At 42.8% G+C, this 25,682-nt stretch overlaps 3 protein-coding genes across 8 annotated transcripts in view; 1 reads left to right on the top strand and 2 right to left on the bottom strand.

The window, feature by feature from the left end:
• The window catches only part of LOC110492039 (6-phosphofructo-2-kinase/fructose-2,6-bisphosphatase), a 23,353-nt gene extending 8,787 nt beyond the window's left edge, over nt 1-14,566 (bottom strand). Inside the window, exons 1-3 of one of the 5 annotated variants that reach the window (XR_002468938.2) lie at nt 4,695-5,249; nt 2,338-2,463; nt 2,117-2,210 (exon numbers count right to left, since the gene is read on the bottom strand). Coding sequence is in view for 4 of the 5 variants with exons in the window: in XM_021566009.2 (XP_021421684.2) it covers nt 2,117-2,210; nt 2,338-2,463; nt 4,695-4,830 (356 nt within the window). In the remaining variant the exon portion in view is untranslated. Of the gene's footprint in view, nt 1-2,116; nt 2,211-2,337; nt 2,464-4,694; nt 5,250-12,626; nt 12,735-14,268 lie in introns of those variants that run through there. The other 4 variants (XM_021566010.2, XM_036946927.1, XM_021566009.2 and 1 more) reach the window with 4 other exon arrangements.
• Nucleotides 1-23,929, top strand: part of LOC110492036 (UDP-glucuronosyltransferase 2A2) — a 25,939-nt gene extending 2,010 nt beyond the window's left edge. The window contains exons 1-4 of one of the 2 annotated variants that reach the window (XM_021566006.2): nt 17,558-18,032; nt 19,857-20,014; nt 20,257-20,456; nt 21,496-23,929. In XM_021566006.2, the coding sequence (XP_021421681.1) occupies nt 19,859-20,014; nt 20,257-20,456; nt 21,496-22,741 (1,602 nt within the window). In that variant the 5' untranslated portion in view covers nt 17,558-18,032; nt 19,857-19,858 and the 3' untranslated portion in view covers nt 22,742-23,929. Of the gene's footprint in view, nt 1-17,557; nt 18,033-19,856; nt 20,015-20,256; nt 20,457-21,495 lie in introns of those variants that run through there. The other variant, XM_036946926.1, reaches the window with a different exon arrangement.
• Nucleotides 23,119-25,503, bottom strand: LOC110492038 (P2Y purinoceptor 1). Its single transcript, XM_021566008.2, has one exon. The coding sequence runs from the start codon at nt 25,104-25,106 to the stop codon at nt 24,123-24,125; it is 984 nt and encodes a 327-aa protein (XP_021421683.1). The 5' UTR covers nt 25,107-25,503; the 3' UTR covers nt 23,119-24,122.
• Nucleotides 25,504-25,682: the final 179 nt, after the last annotated feature.

Genomic DNA, 25,682 nt, shown 5'->3' with positions numbered 1-25,682 from the left:
CCCTTTGTAGTCCGTAATAGTTTTCAAGCCCTGCCACAGGGCGGCAGGGTAGCCTAGTGGTTAGAGCGTTGGACTAGTAACTGAAAAGTTGCAAGTTCATATCCCTGAGCTGACAAGGTACAAATCTGTCGTTCTGCCCCTGAACAGGCAGTTAGCTTTGTATGCATCTCTGTGTGTGGAGTGAAGGTGGTCTCAAGTTGTTTTTTTTCTCTGGTTGCACAGGTACTGGTAAAAATGTAGTAAAACTGATTTAAGTTTCCATGCATTAAAGTCCCCGGCCACTAGGAGCATCACTTCTGGGTGAGCATTTTCTTGTTTGCTTATGGCCTTATAGAATTGGTTGAGTGCGGTCTTAGTGCCAGCATCGGTCTGTGGTGGTAAATAGACAGCTACGAATAATATAGATGAGAACTCTCTTGGTAGACAGTGTGGTCTACAGCTTATCAAAAGGTACTCTACCTCAGCGAAGCAATACCTTGAGACTTCTTTAATATTAGACATCGCTCACCAGCTGTTATTGACAAAAAGACACACACCCCCACCCCTTGTCTTACCAGACGTAGCTTCTCTGTTCTGCCGGTGCATGGAAAATCCCGCCAGCTCTATATTATCCGTGTCGTCATTCAGCCACGACTTGGTGAAACATAAGATATTACAGTTCTTAATGTCCCTTTGGTAGGATAATCGTCATCAAGTCATCAATTTTATTTTCATGTTCGCAAGTAGGATGGCAATGGGAGTTTACTCGCTCGCCCGATTCTCAGAAGGCAGCCCGACCTGCATCCTCTTTTCCTCCGTATTTTCTTTGCGCAAATGACGAGGATTTGGGCCTGTTCCCGGGAGAGCTCGTTAAAGGAAAAAGCTTCTTCCACTTTGTGGTGAGTAATCACTGTTCTGATGTCCAGAAGTTATTTTGGTAGCAGAAACATTATGTACAAAATAAGTACAAAAATAAGTTACAAACAATATAAAAAATAAAAAAAAACAGCACTAATGGTTAGGAGCATGTAAAACGTCAGCCATCCTCTTCGGCACCATCTTAACAGCGTCCGTCTCCTTTACACACCCCTGGCGTTGGTTCCCTAACAAGTTCAATTAACACTTTTAGAGTTGATGCTGTTAGACGTTCTCGGTGTTATGCGATTTTTTTGTTAGTGAATGTGAATGTGACCATATATTATACATTTCATAAGGCCTTTAGTTATCGCGTAGTTATCCTCAACATTGTGGTCTGAAAATCCTGGCTTACGGGCCACATCAGACATGCAAGTCACAATACACTGGTTTGTGAAGTGATTAGTGATTCCTATTGAAATCCAGGCAGAGGGAGGATATTCAGCAATTGGAATATTTTATCACCCACGACCTGCATTCAAAATGGGGTGAGGTGAAGGACTTGACAAACAAGATTACCCAACCCATCTAAACTGGAACAACCATCTCGGTAACAATAAGTCCAACCCCTACAAATTGTATTGTTTAATATCAATTAATAAATCAATGTGCATGAGGAAGCACAGATAATAAAACTAATTATTATAAAAGTAAACCTGCAACAAAGCATGCTGGGAAATATGATAATGAAGACCCTCCCATGTGTTTTCACTAAGAGTTTTTAAAATTTAATTTATTTACCTAGGCAAGTCAGTTAAGAACAAATTTGTATTTACAATGACAACCCACTGTTTCTAGGCTAACTGCCTTGTTCAGGGGATTCGATCCACTAGCCTTTCGGTTACTGGCGCTCCAACACCCTAACCACTAGGCTAGTTAACGGAAATGAACTTAACACAGTCGAGTAATAACACCATGCAATGTTGATTCCACTGCGATTGAAAAAACACTTCATATATTCACCGCATGTGGTGTCAATTTCAATCCCCCTGGTGTTAACCCCACTAGAATCAACACTCAGATAGCACTCAAAAATATTTACCTCAACACTGAGATTTGAACACTTGCAAATTTGCTGTGAACCCTTTTCCCTATATACTGTTGTGCACTGCTACTTTGACCACGCACAAAAGTTAGTGGAAAAGTCTAGCAGTATAGGGAAATAGGGTGCTAGTTCAGACGCAACCATAGAGCAACCCGTCAAACCTGCAGCATCACGTACTTGCGAATCTGCATGGCCTCCTCATTGTCCGGTCTGAAGAACTCAAAGCTCTTGTAGCTCTGGACTTCCCTGCGATACTGGCCCAAGTTGAAGACTAGACGATAGATAATAGACAATAGGGGCCGGAGAGCGAAATACCATCAACTCCAGTCCTCAGTGACGTGCATGGGCATTCAAGCACCCCTCAGATCATTGAACTTGGCTAGTGTGTGTAAACTGACCTTTTGTGGGAACCCCTATCCAGTTGAGGTAGCGGGTGAGCTTCTTGGATATGTATGTCTTCCCCCTGGCAGGCAGTCCAACCATCACAATCAGAGTGGGGGAGTTGGTGAACTGGGGCACGGAGGCTGGGGATAAACAAGACAAACATCATAGGAATCTATTGTACATGCCTGGTGGGTAAATAGAAGGGTTATCTATGAACACTTTGACAATGGCACAACTCAATGGTGGGAGTAAACACTACATTCAAGTGTGTGTGTGTGCGCAAACATAATGCTCACCATCTCATCAAGAGAGAGGGCACCAGGGGAGAGAGCTAAAATATCAGCTAACCAGGGCACACCTATCAGATCTGCTCCTGAGTGGAGGTGCGGTCTAAGGCACTGCATCTCAGTGCTAGAGGCGTCACTACAGACCCTGGTTCGATTCCAGGCTGTATCACAACTGGCCGTGATTGGGAGTCATATAGGGCGGTGCACAATCGGTCCAGCGTCGTCCGGGTTAGAGTTTGGCTGTCATTGTAAATAAGAATTTGTTCTTAACTGACTTGCCTAGTTAAATAAAGGTTAACTAAATAATAATACAAATAGAAGATCTCCCAATGGAATTGATTGAGTCATCATTGTTACCATGCTGTGTCTTACCAGAGGTATACAAATGTGTTCTGCATAATAATCATGGCCCAAGTAATTAGTCAACTCCTTTGAGAGTGTAGGCCTACCTCACTATACCCTGAGCACCACAGAGTATCCCATGCAGCCAGTCACATGGGTGACAACACCACCCTGAGGACAGTACAGTACCAGCATCTTGTTCAGCATGCGATTTCATCATAGAAACACAAAAACTGAAACAGAAGCGTTCCACAGGATATATTAGACCAGTCAATAAAGTCAAGCTCAAACTGCATATATCCATAAACTCCAGATATAATTTCTCACTTCAGAAATGTAAGCAGCTCCACTTACTCTAGCCTACTGACGGTCGATACTAATAGTGGCTAATATTTAACATGATAGAAATAGGAAACAGAGAAAGTCTGATAGCCTAGAATAAATAACATCCGAGAGTGCCCATTCCTGCAAGTTAAAAGGGCCGTACAATTTAAATTCTCTATAATGTCACAGCATTTCATAAACTTTACTGTGGGAAAGTTGATATGATATGCTTTAGTTTGCTGCCATAGGACTGATTTCACATTTGTCTCTAGCGATTAGAAGGTTAAAGAGATCTAAAACAAGTGTCGTCTATGTCTACAATTCCAAACGGCTTACTCATTAACCAAGCTCTTATCAAGTTGTAAATTACATTGCATGGAGAATGGTGTAATTTCTATTAAAAAAAACATTCATTATTTCCTCTCGCAGAAAGGTGGTGGAATTCTTAGGGAATTAATTCAAGGTCAGAATACACATCTCTGCCACGCCTTCATTTCTTAGATCTCCACCCCGAACGAATAGCGGGTGAATAGCATGCTATTCTCATGCTTAAATTCAAGGTCAGAATACGCATAATGTATCTGTAATTGAAAAAAAATGTACTTTCTACTTTTTACATACATTTCCCTGACACCCAAGTAAAAAATTGTCCCAGTCGTGCACTTATCAAGAGAACATTCCTGGTCATCCCTACTGCCTCTGATCTGGTGGACTACCTAAACGCAAACGCTTCATTTGTAAATTAATGTCTTGAATGTTGGAGTATGCCTCTGGCTATCTGTAAATAAAATTTGAACAAAATGTGTGCTGTCTGGTTTGCATAATATAAGGAATTTGAAATTATTCCTACTTTTACTCTTGACACTTAAGTATATTTGAGCAATTCCATTTACTTTTGATACTTAAGTATATTTAAAACCAAATACTTTTATTAGACTTTTACTCGAGTAGTATTTTACTGTGTGACTTTCACTCGAGTCTTTTTCTATTAAGGTATCTTTATTTTGACCATTTTAGTACTTTTCCCACCACTGACAGTATCCATGCAAGTCACAGGACAGTGTTAAAGTAGGACAGCAGAGAGCAGCACTGTAATCCCAAGGCCCACTTATTCCATTGAGAGACAGATGCCTGCCATCGGCGTGATGAAGTTTATTCTCACGCACAGGGCATGGGGAGGAGAGAAGGAAGCCATATAATAGATCTATGAGTTTCACAATATAAAACAATCAGTCTTAACTTGGCAACAAGAGCAACACTTAAACAGTCATCCACCTGTTGTTTCAGATAACTTTCCCATGACTTGTACTAATGAATGAATTAAGAAGTTGAGAGGAAAGAAGCGAGAGAAAACAGACAGAAGAGAGAGGGAAATCGAGAGAGACCAAAAGCCAGGCTGAGTGGTTCTTCTCACTTACAGCCTCTCCCGCGATTTAGCTTGCAGCCTCCCATCCCCAACCATGGCACCCAGATCTTGAGCAGCGGAGTCTGCGTGAGCTCATTCTTCTCCTGGTCTGTGGTCATGTAGGCATTCGGCAAAGCACAGACAGTCATGCAACACAGCACAGTCCTCCCGGCCCTGTGCAGCGGAGCGACTGTGAGCGAGAGAGACAAGAGGAACAAGACAGAAGCTTGTTTCAATGAATTCTTGCACGGTCACCTGACTGTTGCCAAGGAGAACGAGGGGAAGTGGGAAGGGGAGGACCTCTAGGATAACGCCCCAAATGGCACCCGATTCTCAATAGTGCACCGTTTTTTGCCATGACAAAGGTTCCCTGAAGTAGTGCACTATGTAGGGAACATGGGGGATGTTGGGACATGATATATAGCTCTGTAGTTTAGCCTTGCTGTTTCACTGCTACTCAGCTGTTAGTGAGGTACATGTCCAGAGGAAACTCAAATCTCCAGCCAGTAGGGAGGAGGAATCACACAGTCACACACATCTGTGTTGTGGTGGTGACATGGCACTAAAGCATTAAATATATCAGCCCTTTTGAGAACAAGCTCCTGAAAAACCAAGTTAACCAAAGTTAACTCTCACTGTATAATGAACTGATCAGAACATTTTATGTCGTGATGCTATGGTTGATCTATTTCACTTGACAACATTCTGTATATATATATCACTTGCGTTTAGAGACAGTGCGGTGTTACTCAATTATGCCACAAGGTGGCAGTTGGAAGTCAGCAACTGACTTGGAAACGTTGATCTAAAGTAGAGGAATGATCAACTGGCTCGGTTCCTGATAGTGCCATGTCACCAGATGTGTGATTCCTCCTCTCTATTGGCTGGAGTTTGTAGTTTCCTCTAAAGTAGTGCCCTCTGGCCCTGTTCCTCACTAACTGCTGAGGAGCAGTGAAACAGCGTGGCTAAGGTACAGAGCTAGTGTACAACCCGAATGGCAACATATTCCCTAAACAGTGCACTACCTGAGAGCCCTATGGGCCATGGTCAAAAGTAGTGCACTGGTATATTTAAGCAATGAGGCAGTGTGGTATATGGCCAATATACACGGCTAAGGGCTGTTCTTAGGCGTCACGCAACACAGAGTGCTGGGACACAGCCCTTAGCCAGGGTGTATTGGCCATATATTACAAATCCCGGAGGTGCCTTATTGCTATTACAAACTGGTTACCAACGTAATTAGTGCAGTAAAAACACTGATATACCACGGCTGTCAGCCAATCAGCATTCAGGGCTCGAACCACCCAGTTCATAATTACATTTCGAAACAGTGTGGTGTTCATTAATTATGCCACAAGGTGGCAGGTGAAAGTCTGAGTTCAAAGATAAACTGGCTCTATGGTTACTGACTCTCACTTGTCTGTAGCCTGCAGCAGCAAAAGAAACAGACAATATGTTTGCTGCTGTCTTTCAGCTCTGGTGCAGTCATTCTCATTCAGACAATATCTGGATTTGTTGACAGTAGTTCAACAAGTTGCTAAGGTAATAAGGCAACACGCTCTCACAGTCTCACGTTAGAATTTGACGTTCACCCATGTTTCTCAAATGACACACTTCGAAGTTGTTCCAAGTGTCAAATTTCGAAGTGTTTAAGATTAAGTTTAGGCATTAACTCCGAATGGTTAAGGTAAGGGTTAAGGTTTGGGATAGGCTTAAAACAAAAATACCAAAAACAACTTTCTATCGCTAGATTCAAACATGCAACCTTTTGAACCAGAGCCAGATGCTTGCGCCCATCCACCATGCCCGTCCACAATGCCCTGCCAGTATCATGGGTGATCTGCCTGAATAAGGTACTAACCAGATTAAAGAATTAGACAGCTGACAGCCTTATATGAGACATGTGCAGTCCCTGATCTGATCTCATTACAACTCAATTACTAATTTACAAGCATTTTGCTACGCTACACCCGCAATAACATCTGCTAAAGAAGTGTATGCAACCAATAACACTTGATTTAATTTCATCCAGTGGACTTTTAAAGGGAAGAAGGATTATGGATTAGATCATGTGATAAATAGATCATATATCCTGCCAACAGGCAGGGAAAACTGTTTGAAATGACTTCATGACAACAAGATTACAACCAGTTGTAAACTGACATTTTCAACCAGCTTTGCCTATATCCTCTGGCTGCTTATATATACAGTATCTTACACCTGACAGTTTTTTAGTCTTACATTCAGTGGCAACATTATTTGGATCATTTCCACTGTGGGGTTTGCTGTAACAATTTTGACTTACAACTTATCAAGGCTGAAATGGGCATAACAACAGGATACTTTTCAATAAAATGTTGTGGTCAAATTCTAACAGAGACAGACAGACAATTAGTTTGTAAATTAGTCTGACAGCATCTTGGCCTGTGCCAGTACTCCCAAACAGGTAATGCCAAATCAAATAAAATTTTATTGGTCACATGCACATGGTTAGCAGATGTTATTGCTGGTGTAGTGAAATGCTTGTGCCTCTAGTTCTGACATTGCAGCAATATCTAACATGTAATCTAACAATACCACAACAACTACCTAATCCACACCTATAAATATATGGATGAGCAATGACCGAGCTGCATAGGCAAGACGCAAAAGATGGTATAAAATACATTATATACATATGTGATGAGACATTATTAAAGTGGCATTACTAAAGTGACTAGTGATCAATTTATTGAAGTGCCCAATGATTTCAAGTCTGTATGTAGGCAGCAGCCTCACTGTGTTAGTGATGGCTGTTTAACAGTCTGATGGCCTTGAGATAGAAGCTATTTTTCAGTCCCAGCTTTGATGCACCTGTACTGACCTCGCCTTCTGGATGTTAACGGGGTTAACAGGCAGTGGCTCGGGTGGTTGTTGTCCTTGATGATCTTTTTGGCCTTCCTGCGACATCAGGTACTGTAGGTGTCCTGGAGGGAGTAGTTTCCGTACCGGGCGGTGATGATTCCTGATAGGATGCTCTCAATTGTGCATCTGTAAAAGTTTGAGTGTTTTAGGTGAAAAGCCAAATTTCTTCAGCCTCCTGAGGTTGAAGAGGCGCTGTTGCACCTTCTTCACCACACTGTCTGTGTGGGTGGACCATTTCAGTTTGTCCGTGATGTGTATGCCGAGGAACTTAAAACTTTCCACCTTCTCCACTGCGGTCCCATTGATGTGGATAGTGTGGTGCTCCCTCTGGTGTTTCCTGAAGTCCACGATCATCTTTTTTGTTTTGGCGTTGAGTGAGAGGTTGTTTTCCTGACACCACACTCCGCGTGCTTCACCTCCTCCCTGTAGACTGTCTCGTCGTTGTTGGTAATCAAGCCTACTACTGTTGTGTCGTCTGCAAATTTGATGATTGAATTGGAGGCGTGCAAGGCCACGTAGTCATGGGTGAACAGGGAATACAGGAAGGGGCTGAGTACGCACCCTAGTGGAGATGTTGTTTCCTATCTTCACCACCTAGGGGCGGCCCTACATGGTCTGTGGACCTATTGGGGAGGTACGCAAATTGAAGTGGGTCTAGTGTGAAAGGTAAGTTGGAGGTGATATGATCCTTGACTAGTCTCTCAAAGCACTTCCAGATGACAGAAGTGAGTGCTACGGGGTAACAGTTATTTAGTTCAGTTATATAAGCCTTCTTGGATACAGGAACAATGGTGGCCACCTTGAAGCATTTGGGGACAGCAGACTGGGATAGGGAGAGATTGAATATGTCCGTAAACACGACAGCTGGTCTGCGCATGCTCTGAGGACGCGGCTAGGGATGTCGTCTGGGCGAGAGTCATCCACGGCGAAGGAGAGCCCACAGTCTTTGTTAGCGGGCCGCGTCGGTTGCACTGTATTATCCTCAAAGAGGGCAAAGAAGGTGTTTAGTTATTGTGGAAGCAAGACGTCGGTATCCGTGACGTGGCTGGTTTTCTTTTAGTAGTCTGTGATTGTCTGTAGACCCTGCCATATAGGTCTAGTTTCTGAGCCATTGAATTGCGACTCCACTTTGTCTCTATACTGACATTTCGCTTATTTGATTTCCTTGTGGAGGGAATAACTACACTGTTTGTATTCGGCCATATTCCCTGTCAACTTTCCATGGTTAAATGTAGTGGTTTGCGCTTTCAGTTTTGCGCAAATGCCGCCATCTATCCACGGTTTCTCGTTTTGGTAGGGTTTAATAGTCACAGTGGGTACAACATCTCCTATCCACTTCCTTATAAACTCACCCCCGAAACAGCGTATACATCAATATTATTCTCTGAAGCTACCCGGAACATGTCCTAGTCCGCGTGATCAAAACAGTCTTGAAGCGAGGATTCCGATTGGTCAGACCAGTGTTGAATAGTTCTTGTCACAGGTACATCCTGTTTAAGTTTCTGCCTATAGGAAGGGAGGAGCAAAATGGAGTGGTGGTCAGATTTGCCGAGGGGGGGCGGAGGAGGGTCTTGTATGCATCGCGGAAGTTAGAGTAGCAGCGTGAGTGCTGCAATCAATATACTGATAGAATTTAGGTAGCCTTGTTCTCAAATTTGCTTTGTTAAAATCCTCAGCTACAATAAATGCAGCCTCGGGATATATGGTTTCCAGTTTGCATAAAGTCCAGTGAAGTTCCTTGAGGGCCGTCGTGGTATCTGCTTGAGGGGGGATATACACGGCTGTGACAACAATAACGAGAATTCTCTTGGGAGATATTATGGTCAGCATTTGATTTTTAGGAATTCTAGGTCAGGTGAACAAAAGGACTTGAGTTCCTGTATGTTGTTACAATTACACCATGAGTCGTTAATCATGAAACATACACCCCAGCCCTTCTTCTTCCCAGAGAGATGTTCATTTCTGTCATCGTGACGCACAAAGAATCCCGGTGGCTGTCCTGACTCCGGCAGCATATCACGAGAGAGCCATGTTTCTGTGAAACAGAGTATGTTGCAATCCCTAATGTCTCTCTGGAAAGCAACCCTGGCCCTAATTTCGTCTACCTTGTTATCTAGAGACAGGAAATCAGCGGGTAATATACTCGGAATCGGTGGGTGGTGTGTGCTCGCCTCCGAAGTCTGACCAGAAGGCCGCTCTGTCTACCTCTTCTGCAGCAATGTTGTTTTGGGTCAGCCTCTGGAATCAGTGCCCGTAACACAGCTGGACATTCTTGTATCTTTAGTGTCAGACCTCATACCAACTGTTACCGATTTTCCTAGTCGGCTACATTCTGGGCAAATAGAATTGTATGCCTATTGTCAGTTGGCATGTTAAAAAAGGGTATGTAGCAAACGTAATATTCTGCAGTAGCCTACAGACAGTGTTTATGCCTTTCAGTAATGATCACAGTGTCTAGATCTGTTTTTGTTAGTAGAGCCCAGGAGAGAGAGGAACATGCTATCCTTGCCGGCTGAGAGTTTGGCCTATTAGGAATTTAGTCTGGCCTCCCTGCTCCAAATAGAGTGACAGGGATAGACATTACTGTAGCAGCTGAGCTATGATTGGGCAGCAGCTGTAAACCAAAGCTAAGTGCAAGTGTGTTCCTGGAAACACTGGGACCTCTCGCTCTCTCTCTCTCTCTGCTGTCTTAGAAAGCCTTTCACAACACACTGTTCTGAAGGACCACCATTGAAAAGTGTATCTTCGAGTGGAGAGAGAGAGGGGAGAGAGGAGGATGGAGCCATAAGGGTGAGATTGAGAAAGAATGCTTAAGTATCCATCATGATGTTTTAATGCACTTCAACTCTTTGATATTTACCAGAGCTGACTTCACTAAATCCTGTGGATAAACTCTCACATTTTGCCAGTGCTGGAGTTTCAGAGGCTGACAGAAACAATCCTAGCCTGGGGTGGCAGGAAGCCTAGTGGTTAGAGCGTTGGGCCAGTAACCGAAATGTTGCTGGATTGAATCCCCGAGCTGACAAGGTATAAAACAATCTGTAGTTCTGCCCCTGAACAAGGCAGTTAACCCACTGTTCCCCAGTAGGCCACCATTGTAAATAAGATTTTGTTCTTAACTGGCTTACCTAGCTAAAAAAAAAGAGAACCCAAGATTAGAGCCATAGAGAGGAACCATCATTTCCACACGTTGGACAGACACTGTGGCACAGAGAAAAGTGTAGCAACACACCGGTCCATGTGGATAGAGGAAAAGTATGTCTGTATAATGTTGCATGTTCATATCTCTTTCCCAGTGAGAAAAACTGGTCGCAATGACATCAAAGCAACCTGGTTTCTGGTTGTAATGACATTACAGCCAGCTTGCTGGGATATGACTTTACATACGTCTCTGGTGTATTTGCTCTAATATTTGCAAATATGTGTGTGTGTCTGTCTCTGTGTGCAAAGTGTGTGCGTGTGTGTGTTTGTGTGCACAGACACGTGTTCATCCCAGGTCTCTAAAGAGGAGACAGGCAGGTGTCAATATCTCCTCTGTGGCGTCCAGACCTGACCATTCACCACGCCCGTCCCCGTCGTCCCCCGCCCCCCCCCCCCCCCCCCGTCCCCCCGTCCCCCTCTCCCTAGCCCAGAGGCAGCCTGCCTCATGCTCTGGATTCAGAGCTGGTACCCACAGCGGAAAAGTCTCATTGGGGCAGCTGCCTGCTGAGGCAACATGGGGTCACAACGTTCTGTTCCCATCTTGCGTCTCACATTTCTGTGTCCCATACTGAGTTGTCATCATAACCGTTGGATATTGCTAGAAGGGGTTCCGACATGAATTTCACATCTATTCAGTCCTGAAAGATATTCTGCTGCTGTGTTGCTCTCCCTTCTCACATGTGTTGCCTATGACAGACTGCAGGCTGAGCTGCTTGGTGTGGGGCTGATCTCTCTCTCTCTCTCTCTCTCTCTCTCTCTCTCTCTCTCTCTCTCTCTCTCTCTCTACAAAATGTTTACTTGGAACATAATGTACTTAAGGTGGTTGAGGTTCCATTCCATATGATGGCACGAGGTATAAGGATGGCAAGAGGGTTCATGACATTTTGCAGTTGGTTGAGCAAGACAGACCGTCCCAGGACAGGCCCCAATGATCTGATCAGGTTCCATACGGGGAAGCATAAACATGTCTCCAGTGAGCTTGAAGGGTCCTGGTTGGGCAACTGGCCAAGTGCTGCTGACAAGCTCCATTCATTCACAGATAGTCTACTAGCATACTATACCGGTCCCGGACCATGTTAAGCATACTGTATGTCAACAGAGCACAGGACCAAAACTAATACTACTGGGTAGTTCAGTGAAATTAGTGCATTTTGCATCCCTTTGATATTTTGAGTAGAAGTTGTGCACCAATATTGCATTTTAAAAGCCTGTTACATTGAATGAAGTTCCCTTTAATATTGACCACATGGAGAATTTAATCAATCAGCTTTTTAATATGAATCTTGACTCGTTAAAATGCCAAAATTCAACAACCCTCTGTGACATAGTCAGGTCATAGTGTAAAAGCAGGTGAGCTGGTTCTACTCTTTTTGGCCATTTTGTGTTGTGGTGGAAAACTGAGCGGGTCGGGCATAACACGTCAACCCTGTTAACCCATACTGTACGTACACAGGCTAGAAATATTTTAACAATTACAGTTTTTTTTGTGTGAAGCTTGCATTTAATTGCCACTCCCTGTTGCACACAACAAACTTCCATTCCCCCATGGCTTATATAAGATGAAATCGTCAACCCTGTTACGGTCAACCTTGTTACTTTATTTGGCACTTAGTACCCACTGGGCACACCAAGTCACTTCAATGTGGAAATTTGGGTAAAATTTGGTTGAGACGTTGATCAATGAGATTTCAACTTTTATTCACCCACTCAAAATACAGACAGAAATTTGTTGAATTACCAAATGTGTTATCACAGCGCTTTCAACCATTTAAAAGCACAACAAAGTTCAAATGTGAATACAACGTCAGATATTTTGTACTTACCGTATTTAACAACTTACTGTGTTACTGTCTAATAGCAGAACCAAATGACCTGGAATGCAGTTGAGATAACATCAAAAATGCATGGTGCAAGTGACCAATGATGTTCAAGCTTCTGGCAGATAGCAATTGTGAAGATCTCCGAAGACCTGCGACCTTTGCATGCTATCTTGAACATGCACGATTTCCATGATTACATAAGTAGTTACAGTGGGCTAACCTCAATGTGACTTAGTCTAATAAATCATTTATGTTGGATTCACTTCTCCATCACAACCAAAAATCTAAGTTAAAGAATGTGAGTAAATCAAACCAAACTTTATTTAAAGTCCGTTCAAAGTTTGATTTAATTTAGTCCTATTCTTTAGCAAAAACAAATGGTTGCAATGGAGAAGTGTATCCAACATATCAATTATTAATTTGTAGACAAATGGGAATTAAAGCCAGACTAAGTCAGAGACACATATGGAATAATCCAAGCAGAAGATCTCCTTCAAATGTTGATATTTGGTTGCGTTGACAACCAAACACAATTCAATATCCAGTTTGCCTACAAATTAATAATCAATATGTTGGATTCACATCTCCATCTCAACCAAAAAATTTAAGTTAATGAATAGGACTAAATCTATTCCAACTTTAAATTAACTTTAAATAAAGTTTGATTTGATTTAGTTTAGTATTATTCTTTAACTTACATTTTTGGTTGAAATGAAGATGTGAATCCAACATATTAATGATTAACTTGAAGATTACATTTGAAATTAACCAAAGCTTGAAAACCTAGGCTTTTATTGTCTATTTTTAGTTGAAGCCTGGGTTGAACTGAAAAAATACCTGTTGATGACTTTACAAATGCTATATAGGCCTAAATAGTATTACTGATGATTACTTATAAAGTATGGTTGCATTTCATTTGCTCTGTTAAACCTACACTTTGGAATGACTTCGATAGCAACAGTGAATATGTTTAGTTATTAAGAGATCTGTCAATAATGATTCTCACAATAGTGCATTGATAGTAGTCAGTGACAAATATAAAAGCTAAGCAGGGCTGCTTTTATACAGTGGATATAACGTTGAAGCTCTGACGTTGTTTCAAAGGTGAAAATTAAACATATTTTATAGGTTTGTTTATGTTGACAATTGGTTACAATGATGACAGTAACCCGTGGTTTAATTTTTTTTAAATTTAACCTCTTGAGATGGAAAAACGTTTTTTTTTATGAAGTTAAACATGTGCTCTTAATGGCAGAATGTTAAAGTCAGGTGGAATCAAGTTACACTTCTCAAACGGCACCGAATTGGTGGAACAACCCTTGGGGAAACAACAGAAGTTAAGAGTTACCAGAGGGATAGACCGTCCCAAGTCCTTTCCCATTTGGTCTGTGTGTCCATTCTTTTTCAATTCAGGCGGCTCAACTTGAAACCCAGAGAACACGTTGTCCTGTCTGCATCACAGGTTGCACCAAGTCTAATTTTACTCGCATGCACTTCTGTGCTGCTGGACTCAATCCCCTGAACAACATGTGCTCATAACATGTGCATAGAAAGCACTAAACCAGCAGAGTAAAGTTGGACTTTACTATACTATCTCAGAGCTTTTACTACTCCTCTCTCTCTCAAAAGAGATATTGCTTGTTTTTCAATGATCGGTCTCACCTGCACTGTCACAGCGGCGCCTCATCATGTATTCCATATTGGGCAGTTCCATCCCTGCCAATATTCTCAGTGTGTCTAAGAGCAGAGTGCACGGTCTGAAGAAGACTAGCGGGTGGCTATGGAGCTGCTGCCAGATGCTCTTCTCAATGTAACCAAACCTCTCTGCCAAAGCCTTTTCTCCCCCTTCACCCCCTCCTCCCTCTTTCTACGACACATGGACATATGATAGTGGCACTGGGCTACAAATACAACCTACAAATACAGACACATACACACAGCCAGGGGAGTGAGCTCATAACAGGGGCAAAGGTCACCAAGGGGGTTTTAACCTTTTCAACTCTGTCGCTCCATTTATCATTCTGACCTGAGTTGAAATAATAGTTGAGATCTTTTAAATACTATTAGCGTTTGCTTCAGCCTGCCTGTAGTGCCAGGTGGGTGTAACGTGTGTCGTCGTCTGAAGAGGAATAATCGTACTAAAGCGCAGCATGGTAAGTGTTTATGCTTTTTATTGAAACTGACCACTATAACAAAATAACAAAGGGAATAGCCGAAACCGAAACAGTCCTGCCAGGTGCAGAAAACACTAAACAGAAAATAACTACGCACAAAAACCATGTGGGGGAAAAGCTACTTAAGTATGGTTCCCAATCAGATACAACGATAGACAGCTGTCTCTGATTGAGAACCATACCGGCCAAAACAAAGAAATTGAAAAACATAGAAAAAAGAACATAGAATGCCCACCCAAATCACACCCTGACCCTGAAAAGCTCTCTAAGATCAGGGCGTGACAGTGGGAGGGGTTTACAGTTCCGTGACTATTCTTTTGGTTCCATTGCACCAGGCAAGCTCAATCAAGCCCAGCTAGCTGACATATGGAATTGTTTTAAGATGGTCATACTATGGATCATTTAGCTATTTAGGTTTAAAAAATGTACTCAGGAAAATATATATACAGTGCATTCGGAAATGATTCAGACCCCTTCCCTTTTTCCACATTTTGTTACATTACAGCCTTATTCTAAAATGAATTAAATAAAAACATGTCCTCATCAATCTACACATAATACCACATAAGGACAAAAGTGAAAACAGGTTTTTAGAAAAAAATTCAAATCTAAATGTAATTTTTTTTTTACCTGTGTATCTTATTTAAGCATTCAGACCCTTTGCTATGAGACTTGAAATTGAGCTCAGGTACATTCTGTTTCCATCGATCATCTTTGAAATGTTTCTACAACTTGATTGGAGTCCACCTGTGGTAAATTCAATTGATTGAACATGATTTGGAAAGGCAAACATCTGTCTATATAAGGTCCCACAGTTGACAGTGCATGTCAGAGCAAAAACCAAGCTATGAGGTTGAAGGAATTGCCCGTAGAGCTCCAAGACAGGATTGTGGAGGCACAGATCTATGGAAGTGTAACAAAACATTTCTGCAGCATTGAAGCTCCCCAAGAACACAAGTTGCCCATGGGGATACACTACCCGTAGGATTACTTTGTCTAAGAACACTAGGTAGAACTGGGCGGACCACCCACTGTATTTTTGGTTAGTTAGCTGTATAGTAGTAGGCTAGTCTAGCTTAGGGGTATTTTGGGATATTTGTTTCTTTCCTTGGGTCCAGCTCAGCCCCTTTTCCTGCTCCCCTCATTACCGTGTGTTATCAAATAAACCATGAGTGTTTGACGGTAATTTAATTGTCTGTGGTTATTCCGTTCTCACTCTTACTTTTTCACTATAATTTGCATGAGTTATGTTATGGGTCTCGTTACCATCCCCCCCCCCCCCCCCCCCCCCCCTAGACTGTCGGGTCAAAAGGGATTCGTAACATGCTTCAACAAAGTACTGAGTAAAGGGTCCAAATAATTATGTCAATGCTGTTTTTAATTTTGAGAATAAAAAAAAACTGTTTTTGCTTTGTGGGGAGGGGAAAAAACAATGAAAACTTTCTGAATGCACTGTATATCATTTTTCGATACATATTTAACCCCTTTTTTTGGTAGGCACAAAACTACCTTCATACTTCCATTTGTTAAAAAAAAAAACGGTACCCGTTACCAGAAGACAACACTTGTGGGGGTCGTAGAGCAAAACGGAGAACACCATTGTTTTTCGTGAGAGTCTCCCCTTTCCATAGAGTGGTAATAATTTGTAGGTCAAACTGTTCGGATGCTACAGACCTTTACGTGAGAAGACCGATTTTCGGGATGTCTTGTGGTCTGACAAACTCAGCTCTAGCTCTGCCACATTTCACCACAGAAATGTGACACTGGTGGATTCAGACGCATCCAATGCAAAAAATAAGATTTCTCTAGTTTAAACTGATGGATTTTGATGGTGATTTCTTTCTTATGTAACTTAGATTGACTGCATTGCTGCACCAATCGGCTCTAGGGGTTAACCTGTCTCCTCCCCTTTATCTAAACTGATTGAAGTGGATTTACCAAGTGACATCAATTACTTGGATTCACCTAGTCAGTCTATGTCATAGAGAGAGCAGGTGTCCTTGATGTGTTGTGAAATCAGTGTATGTCATACTGCGTTATACAGCATATTACTGCGTTATACAGCATATTACTGCGTTATACAGCATATTACTGCATGCACATTGAAATGCATAGGCTACCATTAGCTGCATGTGTAACGTCTTCCACAAAAGCAATGGTATTTCTGCAGCAAGTATTATGCACAAGCTATATTCTTGATGTGAGGCCCCAAAATAATCCAGTGAAATCTTACCGAAATGCAGTGGTAATGCAGAGAGCAAGGTACGGGTGGTTTAGTTTTGCAGGAAAGCAAAACATCGAGCCGTGCCTAGCTTTATAACCAAGACCCAAATATGCTGCTCCTATTGTAAATAATTTAGTAAAGTATTGGCTTTGCGTTATGTTAGCCTTTTGGATTAAGAACAGACCTTTTTCTTCACTAAACATGTCTGTCTTCGTTTGTCAACATCACATCTACCAACATCCTCACCTCCCACACAGCCTTGGATGGTAGCCAGGAAAACTAAAGCGTATCATCATAGCTCCTCTGGTTTTCCAAGAAAACTTTCTGTTGATCAGACATGCAGCTATGTAACAGAACATAATTTGTTTGATTTTAATCCCAGTTACACTCAGTACTCACTCAGGAATTTGCCTCCCTAATCTCAATAAGACAGTTAGGTGTATTATGTTGTAATGACTTGCTGGCTGCACAATGTGTTACTGTACTGTAATGATCCCTTGGGCCACCACACAAGTATTGACATTAGATTTGATTCAATTCCATTTGGCGAGGGTTTGAGGCGATGGAAAGATATTCTTTATTCTTTGTTTGGATCCCCATTAGCAGACACATTGGCGACCGCGAGTCTTCCTGGGGTCTGAAATATATATCAACAGAGAAACTGAGAAGAGGCCTGGGTTTGGAAATGTTGAAGTCTGAAGATTAGAGTGAAACCTTTTCAAAACAACATCCATCCAAGAGAGGAAATGAGAGTACAAGACAGAAAGAAAGGCAGAGGAGAAGGGAAAGGGAGAGAACAACTGATGGGCTGCTATGTGCTCTCTGACCGTCGGATCTACTGACTGGGAGTACCCTCATCAGTGACGGACTTGACTGGCCTGAACGAAGTGCAATGATACAGTTAAAGTATTCTTAGGGGAATTCATAGATTACATATTCCCTTTCAGTGTAGTTACTCATTCACTGTGAGTGAGGCTCAGACAGGATAGCTGTATGGTGGAGAAGAAGCAAAAAGACGGATTTTAGAGGTAAGGATTTACTTTGCTGTTCTGTATTTGTAAATGATCGTTTCCATTGGAATTCCATTATTTCCAAGGCCAAATAATATTCATCCAAATACTTGAATGGCTGATGATGCTTGAATGACTGATGGTAAGTCCTGTTGACCATGTAGTTTGGGTCATGTAATATTTTAGCGAGATCTTTTTTGTGATATCCAATCGGTAGTTACAGTCTTGTCCCACCACTGTAACTCCTGTGTGGAGCAATGCGTCATCCGAAACACGACCCTGCCAAGCCGCACTGCTTCCTGACCCTGCTCGCCTAACCCGGAGGCCACACCAATGTGTTGGAGGGAGGACACATCGTACAACTGGCGACACAAGTCAGCGTGCATGTGCCCGACCGCCAAACCCTCCCCTAATCCTGACGACGCTGGGCCAATTGTACGCCGCCTCATAGGTCTACCTGGTTCGCGGCAGGCTGTGGCACAGCCTGGGATTGAACCCGGGTCTGTAGTAACACCTTTAGCACTGCGACGCAGTGCCGTAGACCGATGCGCCTCTCGGAAGGCGAGATCAAAGTTCTTTGTACATTACATTACATTTTGAAATGTATTAGAGCCAATTATTTGTTTAAAATGTCAATCATTTTACTAAAATGTTGCTTGTATCTGATCCTGCACATCTCTCTCTAAATCAGGAGGTTTGTGTTTAAACTAAATCATAGTGTCCTGTACAGTAATACTGTGAGTCATTAGAAATAGTTTGGGGTAAGGACACATCCTGCAGCATAAAGAGGTCATGCATAAAGAGGTCTGCTGCTGAATGACTGGTAAGGAATAGAGTGGGGTGTACTTTACATAGTACTTACTGAGGACTTACAAAACTCTTCTTGGCAGAACAACTGTGTCACATCAAATTAATTTAATATTTGATCTAAGGCTGGGCTGGTCTTAGTTTTTTTGGGGGCCCTCAGCAAAGTTTTGCTTGGGGGCCACCCACCTCACGGGTAAAACATTTTGAATGGTCCCCCTCTTGAGGTCAGAGAGACGAAATTGAAGTTTTAAAGCACATTTTCTGCAATTCTACACATTTTGCCATGCAACAGGCAGAAACCGTTTCAGTTTTAAAGCAAATTTTCTACAATTCTAGAACATTTTCCATGGGGTGGATAGAACTTAGCAGTTTTTAGAACATTTTTCGTGCAATTCTACTCATTTTTTCCTTGAGGCGGGGAAAAAAATATGCAGTTTTAAGCAATTCTACACATTTTGCCATGACTTATTCCTTGATCATAGATATCTGAGTCAGAGTGACTAACAAAATCAATGGGGGCACCCTGAAGGTCAGGGCCCCTGGGAACATGCACTGCGTGCCTGATCAGTAATTCTGCCAAGAATACTGCAAGGTGTATTTAGCTAGCAAGACTAACTTACCAATTTAAAAAGTGTGAGCTGACATGGGCAAGACATTACAAGAGAAAAACTGCTGACGCGCTACCAAATTTCGAAATTGCACCTTGTGTATTCTACGACTCTAACACTCAACAGTAAGTTGAGTCTACGACTGAATTCCTAATATGTCTATATTTTTTTTATAAAAAAAACAGTTTATGTCGCTTTTGCCAGAGCATGCCCTGATCTAAGACTCACTGACTATTGTAAGCAAAATGTGAAAAATAACTATGGTGTTTAAAGTACATTCTTAGTTTATGGATGTCAATTTACTCATTTTTACTGTTGTGTCCCAGTTAAGTGTATTTCAGTGTCTTTACAATGTACAGTATTTTAGTGTATTTACAGTGTATCTCAGTGTATGTCAGTCTACTTACCCCACTGTCTCTCTCCACAGTGATGGGGTCCTGTGTGGCCTTGGTGCCTGTCCTTCTGCTCCTGTCCTCCCTGCAGCACACCAGTGAGGCTGGAAGGGTCCTGGTCTACCCTGTCGACGGCAGCCACTGGCTCAACATGAGGATACTGGTGGAGGCGCTTCACACCCAGGGTCACCAGGTCATTAAGCATGAGACAATCTCATGATATGAGAACAAAACAATATGTACATTGGACTTTTTTTTTTAAATGTACTGCAATACTATTTATCACATGACTGCCCATAAAGAATACAGTTGAATTAATATTAGGATTTATGATTTGCCATCATTGAGAAACCTTTGAAATGTTGTTCAAATAAAAATACAAATGCAGAGGAATGTACCGAACCAAGAGCTGAGTGTACTGTCTTTCCCTTACAGGTGACCATTCTGCGCTCCTCCACCAGCTGGTACGTGGCTGAACACTCCCCCCACTACACCTCCATCACTGTGCCCCAGGCTCAGCCCCAGAACATCGAGAGTCAGGAGTTCATGGCCCACTTCCTGAAGAGGTCGCTGGAGATCCAGCGGGGCAGGGGCTCACCCTGGGCCTTCCTGCAGTTCTGTGGGAACCTCTTCAGGTACAAATATAGCCAAATCAAAATCAAATCAAATGTATTTATATAGCCCTTCGTACATCAGCTGATATCTCAAAGTGCTGTACAAAAACCCAGCCTAAAACACCAAACAGCAAGCAATGCGGGTGTAGAAGCACGGTGGCTAGGAAAAACTCCCTAGAAAGGCCAAAACCTAGGAAGAAACCTAGAGAGGAACCAGGCTATGTGGGGTGGCCAGTCCTCTTCTGGCTGTGCCAGGTGGAGATTATAACAGAACATGGGCAAGATGTTCAAATGTTCATAAATTACCAGCATGGTCGAATAATAATAAGGCAGAACAGTTGAAACTGGAGCAGCAGCACGGTCAGGTGGACTGGGGACAGCAAGGAGTCATCATGTCAGGTAGTACTGGGGCATGGTCCTAGGGCTCAGGTCCTCAGAGAGAGAGAGAAAGAAAGAGAGAATTAGAGAGAGCATATGTGGGGTGGCCAGTCCCCTTCTGGCTGTGCCGGGTGGAGATTATAACAGAACATGGCCAAGATGTTCAAATGTTCATAAATGACCAGCATAGTCGAATAATAATAAGGCAGAACAGTTGAAACTGGAGCAGCAGCACGGCCAGGTGGACTGGGGACAACAAGGAGTCATCATGTCAGGTAGTCCTGGGGCATGGTCCTAGGGCTCAGGTCCTCCGAGAGAGAGAAAGAAAGAGAGAAGGAGAGAATTAGAGAACGCACACTTAGATTCACACAGGACACCGAATAGGACAGGAGAAGTACTCCAGATATAACAAACTGACCCTAGCCCCCCGACACATAAACTACTGCAGCATAAATATTGGAGGCTGAGACAGGAGGGGTCAGGAGACACTGTGGCCCCATCCGAGGACACACCCTGCCCAAAGGCAGAACTAACAGAGCCAAAACCACATTCCTCCCCAAAGCAATGGAATTGATGCCAATTTGCATTTTTGCACAAGCTAGTTCATTGTTTAATGCTGATACATGCCTGATGTTTAAATTGTGTTTTTGTCTGTTTACTTTGATTGATCTAATCTGTTCAGCATGCTGAGGCAGAACCAGGAGATGGTGGCTGAGCTGGTCGTCACCATGTTTGAGAACCAGACTCTGATGACAGATCTGAAAGAGGCTGAGTATGACCTGGTCCTGACTGACCCAGTGTTCCCTGCCGGGGTCCTGGTGGCCCACTACCTCCAGCTCCCCCTGGTTCTCAATGTGCGCTGGCACCTCAGCGGGGAGGGACACTTTGCCATCGCTCCCTCGCCACTATCCTACGTCCCTCAAATATTCTCCCGCAACTCTGACCTGATGAACTTTGCACAGAGGCTGAGTAACATATTCTACCACTGTCTCAGCTACTACATGTATCGTTACGTCTCCAACCCGCCTTACCAGGCCGTGTGCGACCGCTACTTTGCCAATGATGAGGTGGACGTCATATCCCTTATCCAGGGAGCTGATCTGTGGCTGATGAGGGTGGACTTCGTCTTTGAGTTCCCTAGACCCACCATGCCGAACGTGGTCTACACTGGTGGGTTCCAGTGCAAACCCTCCAAGCCTTTACCTGCAGCTTTAGAGGAGTTTGTCCAGAGTTCTGGAGAACACGGGGTGGTGGTGATGTCACTGGGGACTCTGTTGGGTGGACTGGATCCAGAGATGACAGAGGTCATAGCCTCAGCCTTCGCCCGGCTGCCCCAGAAGGTGGTGTGGAGACACCTGGGAGAGAGGCCTTTGTCTCTAGGCAACAACACCCTGCTAGTGAAATGGCTGCCTCAGAACGACCTCCTGGGTCACCCCAAAACCAAAGTGTTCGTCACACACGGGGGCACCAACGGGATCTACGAGGCCATCTATCACGGAGTCCCATTGTTGGGTATCCCTCTCATCTTTGACCAGTTTGATAACATGGTGCGCATGAAGGCCAGAGGAGTGGCGGAGGTTATAGAGGTTACAACGTTAGAGGTGGAATCCTTAACACAGACTCTGATGGGCATTCTGGACGAAGAGAAGCCCTACAGAGAGAATATGAGAAGACTATCACGGTTGCACCACGACCGGCCTATAGAACCTTTGGACAGCGCCATCTTCTGGCTGGAGTTTGTTATGAGACACAAGGGGGCAGCTCACCTACGTACAGAGTCCTATAAGATGCCATGGTATGTCTATCATAATGTGGATGTTCTAGCACTGCTGCTGGGCTCTGCTCTGCTTGTTTTGGTGTTGCTTGTGGTTTCCTGTATGTGCTTGGTAAGAGGATTACGAAAGAGGATAAAGTCCAAGTTGGAGTGATTATGTTACTTATGGCCTACTTACTTAGTTATTACACAGCTTACAATCCAAGCATACAGTAGATAGATATGGGGAAAGCAATTGCAAAAAAACTGAAGGTTGTTATAATGGGATTTCCAAAGTGTGTCTGTCTCTGGTATTTTATGTAGAGAACCTTCCTAATATATCAAAGATATAGGTTGTAAATATTTATTACATGCACTTTTTGAATCAAGGTTTTATTGGGTTATTATGATGCAATCCTACATTTGCCATGTATTTTCACTCATGTTTCACTCAATTGTGTAATATACAGTGTAAATGGTGACAATTTTTGGGTTTTGAATAAAATGAGAATACGTTCAAATGATGCGGAATAAACAGCGAAAGTCTTCTTGATAACTTTGCATTTTCACGTCAATACTTCACAAGCCACTTTTTAAAACCTTATGGTCAGGTATGCATCAGATCACCACACATGAAATCCTCACGTGGTGATAACTCTACATCTTGAAAGCAGATTTACACCTTTTGTGAAAACAACATTTCCTGTTCTTCTGCAAATGCATTCACAGCACTTTGTGTTTTCACATGGCTCTTATTGTATCCTTAATACAAGGCATCATAAACCAATACAGCCTACTGTGTGCTTAGTTGCAACTGTCTGGCAAATATTATACATTTACAACATCTGTTGAATATACTGTATATTTACAATATATTTACATCTCTTAGATACAATGAATAACCAGGAATGTACATTCATGCAGATGACCATGCAAGGAATACAATGTACTTTCCATATCAGCATATTTATAGTACAGCTCAGTAAACACAGCAAACACACAAGAGACCTATAGAAATCTGGGAACTGTACTTTGAACTTCTGTCACGTTCTGACCTTTATTTCCTTTGTTTTGTATTTATTTAGTTTGGTCAGGGCGTGAGTTGGGTGGGCAGTCTATGTTTGTTTTTCTATGATTTGGGTATTTCTATGTTTCGGCCTAGTATGGTTCTCAATCAGAGGCAGGTGTCTCTGTTGTCTCTGATTGAGAATCATACTTAGGTAGCCTGGGTTTCACTGTGTGTTTGTGGGTGATTGTTCCTGTCTCTGTGTTTGCACCAGATAGGACTGTTTGGGGTTTTCACGTTTCTTGTTTTTGTATTCAGTTGTTCATGTGTACATTTACTTATTAAAAGAACCATGGACACTTACCACGCCGCATATTGGTCCTCTGATCCTTTTCGCCTCTCCTCTTCGGAAGAAGAGGAGGAAATCCCTTACAACTTCCCTATTCAAACAATAATATGCACAGTAATAAACACATTAGAAATTGCTGAAAGAAAAGCAGAACGACTCTCAAGAAAGCAAACAAAGCTACACTGCTATTTCAATGTGAGTTCATAACGGTGGGGTTTGTGTCTGGATGCGATGGTTGAATAGCAGAGGCACAGACCGACGAGCTCGTTCCCAAAGCCTGGTGATATGTACGAGCAGGTTTTCATTACTGTGGATGTAAACCAATGGGTTGATGGCACTGTTTAGACACACAAGTGATCGGCTGACTTGGTGAGCAATGTAGATGCCAGCAAACCAATCCTCACACGTGCCTTTGCTTTTCAAAATCCTAGTCTTCAGGTTTAGATTTCTGAATATGTGATACGGTATGTAGCAAACTGAGAAGAGTAAAGTCACAATGATCACCAGTTTTAGGCATCTCTGCTTCATCACTTGGTCAATGTTGGGGTTGTTAAAGAGGACCACAGCCACGTGTCCATAGCAACCCAATATGATGAGCAGAGGGATAAAAAATCCAGATACTGTCCACGCAATACTGTAGTCCAGGTATTCCTTGGTAGAGAAGTTGAAGGTGGTGTCAACGCATTTGACTTTCCCCGAAGAAGAGTTGAGTAATGTTTTGTCAAAGAACAGATCAGGAATAATCTCAATGCAGACTAAACCCCAAACTACAGCTGTGATGACTACAGAGTGGCCCCTTGTTATCCTGCCCATCACTCTCAGTGGGTGGACGATGCTCAGGTACCTGTATACACTAATACATGTGAGGAAACCAATACTGCCATACAAGTTCAAATTGAAGCAGAATCTTGTCATCTTGCAGAAGACTTGTCCAAAGGCCCAGTGACTGCCTGCTGAGTAGTACGCAAACAGAAATGGAAGAGTGAGCAAATACAGAATATCTGCAACTCCAAGGTTCAGAACAAAAATGTTGATATTTCCGAATTTCTTCCAGTTCGCAAACAAGGATTTTAGTCCCCAGCAGTTACCAACAAGGCCGACAATAAACACGGACATATACACTGTAGGTAAGAACGTGTGAGTAAAGTCCATGTTAATGTGTCCACAGGAAATGTTTGTCTTCATTTTCTTTCCGCAACAAAATATTTGATTATAAACAGGTCGGTCTTGCCAAAGATATTATATCTGGATGAGTATAACCTGTATAAATAAAGGTCAAGTTGAATGAAGTCAGATTCTCGGTTTTCTAGTACTCCTCCGTTCTTCTCAGTGCTCCGCCTCAGTGTTTTCTATTTAAACTTGTTTGACATTTCCTTGTGGTCTATGTGACAAACTGTATCACTGACTCATACATTAGAATTATGAGATCAATAGGGGTTGCTTTCCTGTTTCTCGGTAGGCATGCAGAAGAGCAGACACACCCAACTACACACAGGAAACCCATGTACGTCTACACACACGCACGCACGCACGCACACACACACACACACACACACACAATGATAAGACAGCCTATAGGGAGGTCAGAGACAACAACCTCTCCCTCAACGTCAGCAAGACACAGGAGCTGATCGTGGACTGCAGGAAACGGAGGGCCGAGCACGCCCCCATTCACATTGACAGGGCTGTAGTGGAGAGGGTCGAGAGCTTCAAGTTCCTCAGTGTCCACATCACTAAGGATCTATCATGGTCCAACACACA

This window comes from Oncorhynchus mykiss, chromosome 16 (genome assembly GCF_013265735.2).
Source record: "Oncorhynchus mykiss isolate Arlee chromosome 16, USDA_OmykA_1.1, whole genome shotgun sequence".
NCBI classification, from domain to species: domain Eukaryota; kingdom Metazoa; phylum Chordata; class Actinopteri; order Salmoniformes; family Salmonidae; genus Oncorhynchus; species Oncorhynchus mykiss.
This window is presented reverse-complemented; position numbering and strand designations above follow the sequence as displayed.